General features: G+C 44.7%; 1 protein-coding gene across 1 annotated transcript in view; it reads left to right on the top strand.

The window, feature by feature from the left end:
- The first annotated feature begins 4,578 nt into the window (after positions 1-4,578).
- Positions 4,579-13,252, top strand: part of gpr156 (G protein-coupled receptor 156) — an 86,371-nt gene continuing 77,697 nt past the window's right edge. The window contains exons 1-2 of the mRNA XM_070892968.1: positions 4,579-4,650; positions 8,177-8,301. Coding sequence (XP_070749069.1) covers positions 4,597-4,650; positions 8,177-8,301 — 179 coding nt within the window. The 5' untranslated portion in view covers positions 4,579-4,596. The remainder of the gene's footprint in view (positions 4,651-8,176; positions 8,302-13,252) is intronic.

Raw genomic sequence — 13,252 nt, 5'->3', positions numbered from 1 at the left:
TGTTGGGGAAATTGGTGGGATTGAAGGCCGATAAATCCCCAGGGCCTGATAGGCTGCATCCCAGAGTACTTAAGGAAGTGGCCCTAGAAATAGTGGATGCATTGGTAGTCATTTTCCAACATTCTATAGACTCTGGATCAGTTCCTTTGGACTGGAGGGTAGCTAATGTAACCCCACTTTTTAAAAAAGGAGGGAGAGAGAAAACAGGGAATTATAGACCGGTCAGCCTGACATCGGTGGTGTGGAAAATGTTGGAATCAATTATTAAAGATGTAATAGCAGCCAATTTGGAAAGCCGTGCCAGGATCGGTCCAAGTCAGCATGGATTTATGAAAAGGAAATCATGCTTGACAAATCTAGAATTTTTTGGGGATGTAACTAGTAGAGTGGACAAGGGGAAGCCAGTGGATGTGGTCTAATTAGACTTTCAAAAGGCTTTTGACAAGGTCCCACACAAGAGATTAGTGTGCAAAATTAATGCACATGGTATTGGAGATAATGTAATGACGTGGATAGAGAACTGGTTGGCAGACAGGAAGAAAAGAGTAGGAATAAATGGATCCTTTTCAGAATGGCAGGCAGTGACTAGTGGGGTACCGCAAGGTTCAGTGCTGGGACCCCAGCTATTTACAATATACATTAATGATTTAGATGAAGGAATTGAATGTAATATCTCCAAGTTTGCAGATGACACTAAGCTGGGTGGCAGTGTGAGCTGTGAGGAGGATGCTAAGAGGCTGCAGGGTGACTTGGACAGGTTAGGTGAGTGGGCAAATACATGGCAGATGCGGTATAATGTAGATAAATATGAGGTTATCCACTTTTTGGTGGTAAAAACAGGAAGGCAGATTATTATCTGAAAGGCGACAGGTTAGTAAAAGGGGAAGTGCAATGAGACCTGGGTGTCATGGTACATCAGTCATTGAAAGTTGGCATACAGGTACAGCAGGTGGTGAAGAAGGCAAATGGCATGTTGGCCTTCATAGCGAAAGGATTTGAGAATCGGAGCAGGGAGGTCTTACTACAATTGTACAAGGCCTTGGTGAGGCCACACCTTGAATATTGTGCACAGTTTTGGTCTCCTAATCTGAGGAAGGACATTCTTGCTATTGAGGGAGTGCAGCGAAGGTTCACCAGACTGATTCCCGGGATGGCAGGACTGACATATGAAGAAAGACTGGATCGACTCGGCTTATATTCAGTGGAATTTAGAAGAATGAGAGGGGATCTCATAGAAACATATAAAATTCTGATGGGATTGGACAGGTTTGATGCAGGAAGAATGTCCCCGATGTTTGGGAAGTCCAGAACCAGGAGTCACAGTCTAAGGATAAGGGGTAAGCCATTTAGGACCGAGATGAGGAGAAACTTCTTCACTCAGAGTTGTGAGCATGTGGAATTCTCTACCACAGAAAGTTGTTCATTAGATATATTCAAAAGGGAGTTAGATGTGGCCCTTATGGCTAACGGGATCAAGGGGTATGGAGAGAAAGCAGAAATGGGGTACTGAAGTGCATGATCAGCCATGATCATATTGAATGGTGGTGCAGGCTCGAAGGGCCGAATGGCCTACTCCTGCACCTATTTTCTATGTTTCTATGGAACGCCCCTTTTTGGAAAAAAAAAACGTACCTAACTGAGTTACTCTGGAGCAAGTTGATTGGGGAAAGTGCCGTTTTTTAACTTACGCCAGAAAAACCAACTTACTCCCAAAAAAATGGGAGAAAATCATGGCCAAAATTGAGCCCATTATTTCCATTTTTTTCCTAAGGCCCACTCTTCAAGTTTATCCATTTCTTTAAGTCCAGCACCTGTTTTTGTCCTGTACTGTTATTTTAATATTACTCCCATTTATTTCCATTTTTAAATGGACTTCTGCTGTTTCCGTTTGACTCCTATTTCCAGTCTTTTTAAAACGACACTTCTGCTCTGTTCATTTTTTTTAGTTAATTTCCCAATCACTTTTTAGATTTGTCCCAAATGTGTTTGTTTAAATCCTGCTCCCGTTATTTTTCTTTCTTTTAGTTTTGCTCGCATTCTGTTAATTTTTTTACTCCCGCTCCAGTTCTTGTAATTCACAGATCCACTGCTGGTGGATATCATTTAAAAATACTTTTTCATAGGAGACTTACTATGAGCAGTAGCTGGAATTCAGATAATTATAAACTCCAAGGCTGCGATTTTGTCTACCGAGGCGGGCGCAATGTGGCCGAGACAAGTGGTGGGCTGCTACCCTGCTCCTGGCTCCATGCCAGTTTCCCTCATAACTTTCTCTTGATGGAGCTTGTTAAACCCGCACTGCGAGGTTCCCGGCCAATTAAAAGGAAGCGGGTCTGATGACATCATTTGGTGATGCATCATCAGCCGGTTTCCTTAAAGGGACCATGGCCACATTGATTTTGACATTGAAGTGCTGCAAACACTGACCAGCACTGAACAAAAGAGCATGGCTGCATCCAGGCTTACCCATGACTCTCTCCAATATGCTTATGGAGGGAGTGACAGCACGCAAGGAGGTTCTCGTCCCTTCCAATGTGCGGAAGAGACCTCCCCAGGACAGCAACGCAGCCTGGATGCAGATTGTACAGGAGGGCACAAGCAGGGATGTGGTCAGGAGGACCAGGCTGCAGTGGTGCAAACCCTTCAATGATCTCAGTAGATCATGAAACGTTACTGTAAAGCCACACTCAACCTCATCCTGCTGTGTCACTCTTCACATCCCCATCACTCTGCCTTCCCTACTCTACCCCTGCACATCTTTACTCACACCAACTTACCTTGCACCTCCACCCATCCCTCTCTCTATATACATTGTCACATCCCCATCTCACTAGCCACTCCTCACACTCACCCTCATTTGTCCAATCACACCAACTAACAACCCACATGGGTAGGGACTTGGGTCTTTTAGCCAATGATCATGTAAAATTACTGCTAATATGTTGTTTAACATTGAAATCTTTATTTTGAGCACTTTGCGTTCTTGGACAGATTTGTGTGCATATTTGGAAGTGGCTTAGTGAGTTGTAGTGAATGGTGAGACATAAGGGTACCCTGCACTGGCGATGAGTGTGAAAGGAATGGTTTGAGCATTGCAGAGGTGCTTTATGGTGCTGGTGTGAGGTGGTGCCAACCTGGTGCATCATATGGCAGCCAGGTGTACAGCGTCAGGTGAAGTAAATGTGGCCATGGTGAGGCCATCCATGGCAGCAATGTGGCCATGGTGCTGATGCCCTGTGTCCTGTGCAGCATTAAGAGATAGTGGAGAAGGTTGGTGTTGTTGGTGCTGCTGGTGTGTATGGTGATGTTGGGGCTGATCGTGGCGGGATTTTGAGGCCCAAGGTGAGATTTTTTCAAGTGCACCCGATGCTGCTGGAATGGATGGCAAGTGAACTTGAAATAACGGAGCAACCTCTCTCACTATTGACAGATCGCTTCTAAGGAGGTGACAGTGGATAGAGAGTTTACTCCAAACACTTCCAACCTTCCTAAAGCTGAAAACCGTATTCCAAATCCTGAAGGCTCCAGCTTCTAACATTGGAAAGAGAACAGCTGTGAAATGGTAGCTTTTATACCACTTTTGCAGCTGTCACCTATTCAGAGGAATGGAGTGTCATTGAAAACCCGACACACTTACCTGACATGATCCCTGAGCACCGTGAAAGTCGTCAAAAAGCTGGTAAAATGGTAAGAATATGGTAAAATGCTGGTTAAGTACCTTCTAACGAGCTCTTAACTATGTCAATTGGTTCGCTCGCCACTTGGCACTTGGGAAACTGACATGGAGGCGGGTTCACGGTGGGATCCTGACCCACTGTCAATCATTTAGATGTTGACAGTGGACCCACCTCCAAACCCGCCCTCTGAGTGCTGGCAAAATCCTGGCCCAAGCTTCTCACAGTTGAAGTTTAAATGTATCTGAATTCAAAGTCTGGTTTCAAAGGAGAGTTGTAAATCCAAATTCACTTTTGTCCAATAAAGCCCTGAATTCGGCTTTTAATTGACCTTTCGATGGCTGTCCAGCATAGGATTTTGTCACAGAAACTGGAAGCTACTACATTTTGATCACTGGTGCAATTAGCTGATGTCAGCTAGGTCACAGTAATGACACTACTATTAGACTCATCCTTCGTGGTCTAGGGAGGGGGAAAAAACTATTTTTGATCACTATTCAGTGACCCAGGCGGGAAGGTTTGCGTGGGAGTTTGCATAACAACATGATCAGGCTTGGCTGTAAAGTGCCCCATGCTCTCATAACCTGACCACTCGCTGATTTGAAGCCTTGTTGGTGCCTCTGAAACTATGCTCCACCAAATATCAGCCTTCAAGAGAGTAGTAGAGAAAGAGAAAAATATTCAAAAGCAAATAAATATGTCATATCTGTTCTTGTTTGTTCAATTTAGTTTTATGCATTCTATCTGGCAGGATGGGTGCAGGCTGCCCTCTTGTGATGAATCAACAGTACTTCAGCACACTCTGTGGCAAGTAGTGGAAGATGCTGAGCTGAAAATGCTGAGGTATGTGCCTTACAATATGGAGACAACGCCGAACTGCAGTGCTCTGTGCAGCTCTGTGGACTGCACCATCGATCCAGCCATGAACACAGAAGATGGGCAGCGACTTCTACAGCAACTATGTAATATCCAAGTAGTAAGTGTAAAATATAAATAAGAGCAATGCAAATATTTATAAATCATTTCATATTTTTGCCCCAGAGATGTTTGCCCCTTCAGTGCTTGAAGGTGTTGACTTGTGCTGGGTTTATAATGTGGGGGGGGGATAAAGTTCCACTGGCACTGACCGCCTTCTGATACCTACGTGGATATTTTCACTAGTGGACCTAGATCAGAGTGTCTGGCTAACACGGTGGTGGTAATAATGAGTTGGAGGTGGAACAGGTTACTTTACAAACAAAGTCTATTTACTCAACAAACAGTCAATTTGAAGAGAGTCACTAGGAACTACAGCAAACAGAACTCAGGAACAAAACTACAGCAACATCTCAATAAAAGCAGGGTGATTTCTCCAGCAAAATGCAGTGAGTGGAGGATAGTTACATACAAATATGTACGTAAAACCAATCTGTCACTTACAACAGTTTTGTCTCCAGGCATGATTGATGGGGGAATTGCCAATCATCTTCATTTTGGTCAGGAATAGTGGTGTCACTATATGCAGCCGACCTAGATAGCAAGTGCCACAATCTATTTGAAGATCAGCACTGCTGATCCTCAACTTCAAAGTGATATCACACACATGTACTTTCTAGCTTACAAATCAAGAGTAGAAACAATGGCTGTTTGTGTCTTTTTGCCTGCTCCCTAATCCAGGGGCACTGAGGCCAATTAAATTACCCTATTTACTATCATGGCTAAGATCAGCTGACCTTTAAATGTTTTTTTAATATTGATGCCTATCTCAACTCTATCCAAACCCTCCGGTCAGGTATCCATCCCTCCCACAGAACTGAACAGGCCTAACCAAGTCATGACCAATATCTCTCTGCATTATTCCTCCTCAACCTTTGCAGTCTTCGACATGATCGGCCACACCATCCTCCTGTGAAACTGCTCTTGCTTGGTTCCATTCTTACCTATCCAATTGCATCCCAAGAATCTCTATTAATGGCTTCTCTTCACACTTCCGCATCATTACCTCTGTAGTCTCCCAAAGATCCATCCTTGGTTCTCTCCTCTTCCTTAGTTACATCATGCCTCTGAGCAAAATCTCCTGAAGGCATTTGACAAGGTGCCACATAAAAGGTTACTGCACAAGATAAAAGTTCACAGGGTTGGGGGTAATATATTAGCATGGATAGGGGATTGGCTAACTAACAGAAAACAGAGAGTCGGGATAAATGGTTCATTCTCGGGTTGGCAATCAGTAACTAGTGGGTGCTGCAGGGATCAGTGCTGGGACCACAACTATTTACAATCTATATTAATGACTTGGAAGAAGGGACTGAGTATAACGTAGCCAAGTTTGCTGACGATACAAAGATGGGAGGAAAAGCAATGTGTGAGGAAGACACAAAAAATCAGCAAAAGGACATAGACAGGCTAAGTGAGTGGGCAAAAATTTTGCAGATGGAGTATAATGTTGGAAAGTGTGAGGTCATGCACTTTGACAGAAAAAAATCAAAGAGAAAGTTATTATTTAAATGGAGAAAGATTGCAAAGTGCTGCAGTACAGCAGGACCTGGGGGTACTTGCGCATGAAACACAAAAGGATAGTAATGAGGTATAGCAAGTGATCAGGAAGGCCAATGGTATCTTGGCCTTTATTGCAAAGGAGATTGAGTATAAAAGCGGGGAAGTCTTGCTACAGCTATATAAGGTATTGGTAAGGCCACACCCGGAATACTGCGTGCAGTTTTGGATTACATATTTACGAAAGGATATACTTGCTTTGGAGGCAGTTCACAGAAGGTTCACTAGGTTGATTCCAGGGATGAAGGGGTTGACTTATGAGGAAAGGTTGAGTAGGTTGGGCCTCTACTCATTGAAATTTAAAAGAATAAGAGGTGATCTTAGCGAAACGTATAAGATTATGAGGGGGCTTGACAAGGTGGATGCAGAGAGGATGTTTCCATTGATGGGGGAGACTAGAACTAGAGGGCATGATCTTAGAATAAGGGGCCGCCCATTAAAAATTGAGATGTGGAGAAATTTCTTCTCTGAGGGTTGTAAATCTATGGAATTGGCTGCTTCAGAGAGCTGTGGAAGCTGGGACATTGAATAAATTTAAGACAGAAATAGACAGTTTCTTAAATGATAAGGGAATAAGGGGTTATGGGGAGCGGGCAGAGAAGTGGAGCTGAGTCCATGATCAGATCAGCCATGATCTTATTGAATGGCAGAGCAGGCTCGAGGGGCTGTATAGCCTACTCCTGTTCCTATTTCTTATGTTCTTAACATCATCTACAGACATGGCCAACTTTCACTGGTATACGGATGCACCCAGCTATACCTCTCCACCATCTATTTTAATTCATTCACTGCATCTGTGCTGTCAGACTGCTTGTCTAACTTCCTGTCTTGAACAAGCTGTAACTTACCCTGCACACTGGGTAGACTGAAGGTATCATCTTTGGTCACTGCCACAAACTCTGTACCCTTGGCAACATCTCCATCCCCTTCCCTGGCTGCTGTCTGGAGTGAACCTGCTGAGTTTCCAATCTCAAACTCTGTTCACCACAAAGACTGCCTACATCTATTTCTATTACATTGCTCGCCTCTTTAGCCCGACTTCTATTGAAACCTTCATACATGCCTTTTGTAACCTCCAGGTACAAGTACTCCAATGTTCTCCTGACCAATCTTCCACCCTCCATATACTTAAGCTCATTAAAAGCTTTTCCATCCAACACTCCAGTCCTTGTTGACCTTATGAATCTTTCAATTCCTCTCACTTCGGCCTCATGCACCCCCATCATTATTTTCCCCACAATTAGTGGCCATGCCCTTGGATGCCTGTAGTCCATCTTGGGAATTCCCTCCCTATACTCTTCTGTCTCTATGCATTCATTCCCTCCTTTAAAATCCTATTTCTTTGACCAAACCTTTGGTCATCGAACCTCTTGTTTGGCTTGGTGTTCATTTGTTTCACTCGTGCCTCTGTGAAGCACCTTGAGATGGATTCCAACATTAAAGGCATTATATAAATGTAAGTTATTGTTTCATGGTGCACAATAAGTAATTGTGTAGAGTTTATAAGGGGGAACTTGTATCTTGTGTCACCGCTAGATTGATACAAGATGTGCACTATTGGGTAAAGAAGTGATTTAATACAGGAACAGGTCTGAAATAAAGCTGGAACTATGATCAAGACATTGAAACCACTATTATGAAATTCTTTGATGATGTGGGTTAAGTTGTATTTCCCAGATAGAGTAGAGGGACTATATCCTGGACCTGATCTTGAAGTGCTTGATGCTGAATTTCAACAGAGGAAAAACGTTTAGTCCCCATTACTGACAGATTTCCACTTGTTAAGCACAAATAATTGCCTCAAACCCACAAACTTTTACATTAAAAGTTTTGATAATTTTGTTATATGAGAACTCGTCGAATAAAACTGATGGGGTAATTCATCTTTAAATAATATTTGCAATAATGGGTAACTGCTTTTTGTGTTCAAAGTTTGCATTTAATAACACCTATGATTTTCTTGACAGAAGATGATATCTGAAGCGAAACATATCTCCCCTGTATTACTTGGAATGATGTGCACCTTATTATCATGTGGGATTCTGCTCGCATTCTTCTTTCTTACCTTCACCATCAAATTCAAAAATAACAGGTACAATACATTTCTAACAGCTCTTTTAAACTAATGAGAACTAATTCTCCCCCCCACCCCGCCTCGGCAACTCAATGGGCAAGAGCACTACTTGCCACTGAATTATATTGGCAAGAAAAGACCCAGGTTCAATCGCTGGTCTATGCTGAATTGGACAATCAACCTCAGCATCCCCGGGTAAGGGAGGGGGAAGAATTGGTCACCAAGTATCTATGTATCATAGATAAAATCAGGGTCAGATACCTAGAGTTGGATGAGCCATTTTATACAGTCCATTAGTACATGTGAAGAGTTATCATTTGAGCTAGGTATTCGAGGTCTAACAATGGGACTCGGCCTGAAAAGGTTTCAGAACCACATGATTAGATATTTTGTTCAAATTTAATATCAAGAATTCTAGTTGCTTGAGTGAGCTGAATATAAGCATTTGGTAAGGACATGTATGCGACCAGTGTCACTACCATGTATCCACCTATGGATATAGCTACTGACCACCACGGACATTAGACAGATTGGGCAGACAAGGAGACATTGAAAATAAATTAAAGTTACTTCCTAGAAGCCAAGAATAATGATGGTGCATCATATTATACTACAGGTTTGACCTCCAAAATCCAGAGTTCCGGAATCCGGACACTGGGCCGATCCATGGCGGGGTCGTCCGGAAACCGGAAAATGTTCCGATATCCGGACTCCCCCAGCTTCAGCAAACCGACTTCGCTCTGGCCCGACTTCACCCGCCCCGACATTGCCCGCCGCGACATCGGCCCGCACCCGGCCCGCCCAACCTCGGCTCCCCCCGACTTCGCGCGGCCCAACCCCAGCCCCCCCCCGACCTCGGCTCGGCCCGACCCCGGGCCCCCCCGACCTCGGCCCGGCCCGACCTCGCCCCGTCTGACTTCGTCCGCCCTGACTTCGCGCGGCCCGACTTCGCGCGGTCTGACCTCGGCCTGCCCCGACCTCGGACCCCCCAACTTCGCGCAGCCTGACCCCGGCCCCCCCCGACCTCGGCCCGGCCCGACCCCGGGCCCCCCCCGACCTCGGCCCGGCCCGACCTCGCCCCGTCTGACTTCGTCCGCCCTGACTTCGCGCGGCCCGACTTCGCGCGGTCTGACCTCGGCCTGCCCCGACCTCGGACCCCCCAACTTCGCGCAGCCCGACCTCGCCCTGCCCCGACTTCACCCCGCCCAACCTCGGCCCCACCCGACCGCGTGGCCCGACCTCGGCCCAGCCCCCCTCCCTCCCACCTCAGCTGCCCGACCCCACCTACCTCGACCAGACAAGGAACTTCTCCACGGCGGCGGGCCCCACCTGATCAGGTCCTCTTCGGCAGGGCCCGCGCGAACAACTCCACGCCAGCAAGGCCCCGCCTGAATACGCAAACAACTCATCGATGAGCATCCTCCCTCCGCCCCCACCCACCCTTTCTGATATTCCAAAATCTGAAATACCCGAACCTGGGCTCAGGTGTTTCTGGATTCGTGACGTCAGAAAGACGTTCCAAAATCCGGCAAAACGCAAAATCTGGAACAGCCTCGGTCCCAATGATTCCGGATTCGGGGCGCTGCACCTGTAGTAAAATTACATCAAGGATGTACAAAATGACAAGAAGTAGAAAAAGCAGGGTCCGACTTATTGTATGTGGCACCAGTTTCTTACAAGAAAAAGCATAGTTTAGCTATAAGCTAAAGTTCTGTTTTTTCTTTCCAGTATAAACCCAAAATTGGCCTAATTGAATTTTGATCTAAAATGATTGACCCTCTAACTGCTACTTTGAGTTGGCTGCTGGGTTATGCACAATTGTGGCATAGGAGACAAGCAGTGCACCTGAAATGGAGAACTAGAGGTGGCCGGCAGAAGCGACCCGCCCGGAATTGCCCCCAGGATGCCATGGGTGAAAATGGGTTTGCGCTACACCCCATACTTTTCACTCCGGGCAGTGGCGCACACAGCCATGATGGCATCGCCGTTTGCACCGACCTCTTTGCGACTCGCAAAGGAAATTGCCCTGCAGGATGCGAGATTGGCGTGGGGCGATGCCAATGACAGCTTTGTGGGTCGCGGCCGCCATCATTTTTTTGTCGGCCAACTTTACAGTAGGCCCGACAATGGCAGCCGCTGGTTCGGCCAGGCCGCCAACATGCAGCCCGGCATCCCTTCTTGGGTGTCGGACCATTGGCCTGGCCAAAACTCTCCCTAGTGGCCCAGTGGGCTCCAGGAAAGCAGCAGCAGAGTTCACAGTGGCTCTGCCCTTTAAAATAGGGGAGGAAGTTGTGACACATCAGTACCGTGCTGACTGGGTCAGCGCTGCACTGAGCCTCGTGGCCTACGGAGGCGAATCACGCCTCTGATACCACTCTGCACATTTTTCTTCAAAGACCCCAATTCAGCAACATTTAGCGCCACATCTTATCGTGCGCTAAATATTCACTTAAAAAAACTTGCATAATTATGGTGATGGACTGGATTTTCAGAAAAATATAAATTACAATGCATATGTAACACTAATCATTGCATTCACAATTTAAAAAAAATTGTTCTCGGGATGTGAATGATCCTGGCAAGGCCGCATTTATTGCCATGAGAAGGTGGTGGTGGGTAACGTACCCCTAATTTTTTGGGGGGTGCACGACCACTTTAAGAGGCTGCGCAGCCCATTCACAATTTCACACATGACTCCCCAGCCAGAGAAACATCCTCTCTGCATCTACCCTGTCAAGCCCTGTAAGAATTTTATATGTTTCAGTGAGATCACCTCTCATTCTTCTAAACTTTAGCGAATATCGGCTTAGTCAACTCAGTCTCTCCTTATAGAATAATCCCCCCATCCCAGGAGTCAGTCTGGTGAACCTTCGTTGCATTCCCTCTATGGCAAATATATCCTTCCTTAGGTAAGAAGACCAAAACTGTACACACTACTCCAGGTGTGGTCTCACCAGGGCCATATATAATTGCAGAAAGACATCTTTACTCTTATACTCAAATCCTCTTGTAATAAAGACCAACATACCATTTGGTCTCTTGTGCTTGCTGCACCTGCATGTTAACTTTCAGTGATTCGTGGACAAGGACACTTGGGTTCCTCTGAACACCAACATTTGCCAATCTCTCACCTTTTTAAAAAATACTCTGCTTTTCTATTTATCCTACCAAAGTGGATGACTTCACATTTCTCCACATTATATTCCATTTGCCACGTTCTTGACCACTCACTTAGCTTGTCTATATCCCCTTGAAGCCTCTTTGCATCCTCCTCACAACTTACATTCCCACCAAGCTTTGTATCACCAGCAAACTTGGACGTATTACATTTGGTCCCCATTTCCAAATCATTGATGTAGATTGTGAATAGCTGGGGCCCAACCTCTGATCCTTGCGGTGCCCCATTAGATACAGCCTGCCAACCCAAAAGTGACCCGTTTATTCCTACTCTCTGTTTTCTGTCCATTAACCAATCCTCATTCCAAGCTAGTATATTACCCCCAATTCCATGAGCCCTAATTTTGTTTAATATCTATTTCTCCTACCAAAGTGGATAACTTCACATTTCTCCACATTATATTCCATTTGTCATTTTATCAAGGAAGACTTGCTTCCACTCTAAAAGTGAGTTCTTGGGCGGCTGTACAGTCCAATGCGGGGATTACAGTCTCTGTCACAGGTGGTACAGACAGTGGTTGAAGGAAAGGGTGGGTGGGGAGCCTGGTTTGCCACACGCTCCTTCCTCTGTCTGCGCTTGATTTCTGCATGCTCTCGACGACGAGACTCGACGACGAGACTCGAGGTGCTCGGCACCCTCCCTTTCATAAATTCGCGTTGACTCTGCCCAGTCCCATTATTATTTTCTAAGTGTCCTGTTACCACATCTTTAATAATATCTTCTAGCAATTTCCATACTACTGATGTCAGGCTAACTGGTTCCCCATTTTCTCTCTCCCTCATTTCTTAAATAGAGGGGTTACATTTGCTACCTTCCAATCTGTGGGAACCATTCTAGAATCTATGGAATTTTGGAAGATAACAACCAATGCATTCACTATGTCTATAGCCACCTCTTTCAAAACCCTAGGATGTAGACCATCAGATCCAGGGGATTTATTGGCTTTCAATCCCATTAATTTCTCTAGTACTATTTTTTTACTAATAATAATTTCTTTCGGTTCCTCATTCTCCATTATTTCCGAGAGGTTTTTTGCGTCTTCTTCCGTGAAGACAGCCACAAAGTATTTGTTTAATTGCTCTGCCATTTCCTTATTCCCCATTATAATTTCTCCTGTCTCAGCCTGTAAGGGACCCACATTTTTACTTTCACTAATCTTTTCTTTTTTTACATAACTATAGAAGATTTCACAGTCTGTTTTTATGTCTCTCGCAAGTTTACTCTCATTTTATTTTTCCTTTCTTTATCAATTTCTTGGTCCTCCTTTGCTGAATTCTAAAATCCTCCCATTCCTCAGGCTTACTTCTCTGTTTGGCAACATGATAAGCTTCTTCCTTTGATCTAATACTATCTTTAACTTTTTTGTTAGCCACAGTTGGACCACTTTTCCTTTGGGGTTTTTGTGCCTTAAAGGAATGTATATTTGTTGTAAATTATGTATTAATTATTTAAATACTAGACATTGCTTGTCTACCATCACACCTTTTAATTTAGTTTCCCAATCTACGTTAGCCAACTCGCCCCTATACCTACGCAGTTTTCTTTGTTTAGATTTAAGATTCTAGTTTCGGATTTAACTTAATCACTTTCAAACTTACTATAAAATTCTATCATATTATGGTCACTCTTCCCTAAGGGCCCCTTTACTTTGGGGTTATTAATTAACCCTTTCTGATTGCACAATACTAGATCTAAAATGTTTATTCCCTCGTTGGTTCCTCAACATACTGATCCAGAAAACTATCTTATATATATTCCTTGAATTCATCCTCAACACTATTACTGCAAATT

Source organism: Pristiophorus japonicus, chromosome 11 (genome assembly GCF_044704955.1).
Source record: "Pristiophorus japonicus isolate sPriJap1 chromosome 11, sPriJap1.hap1, whole genome shotgun sequence".
NCBI classification, from domain to species: Eukaryota; Metazoa; Chordata; class Chondrichthyes; family Pristiophoridae; genus Pristiophorus; species Pristiophorus japonicus.
This window is presented reverse-complemented; position numbering and strand designations above follow the sequence as displayed.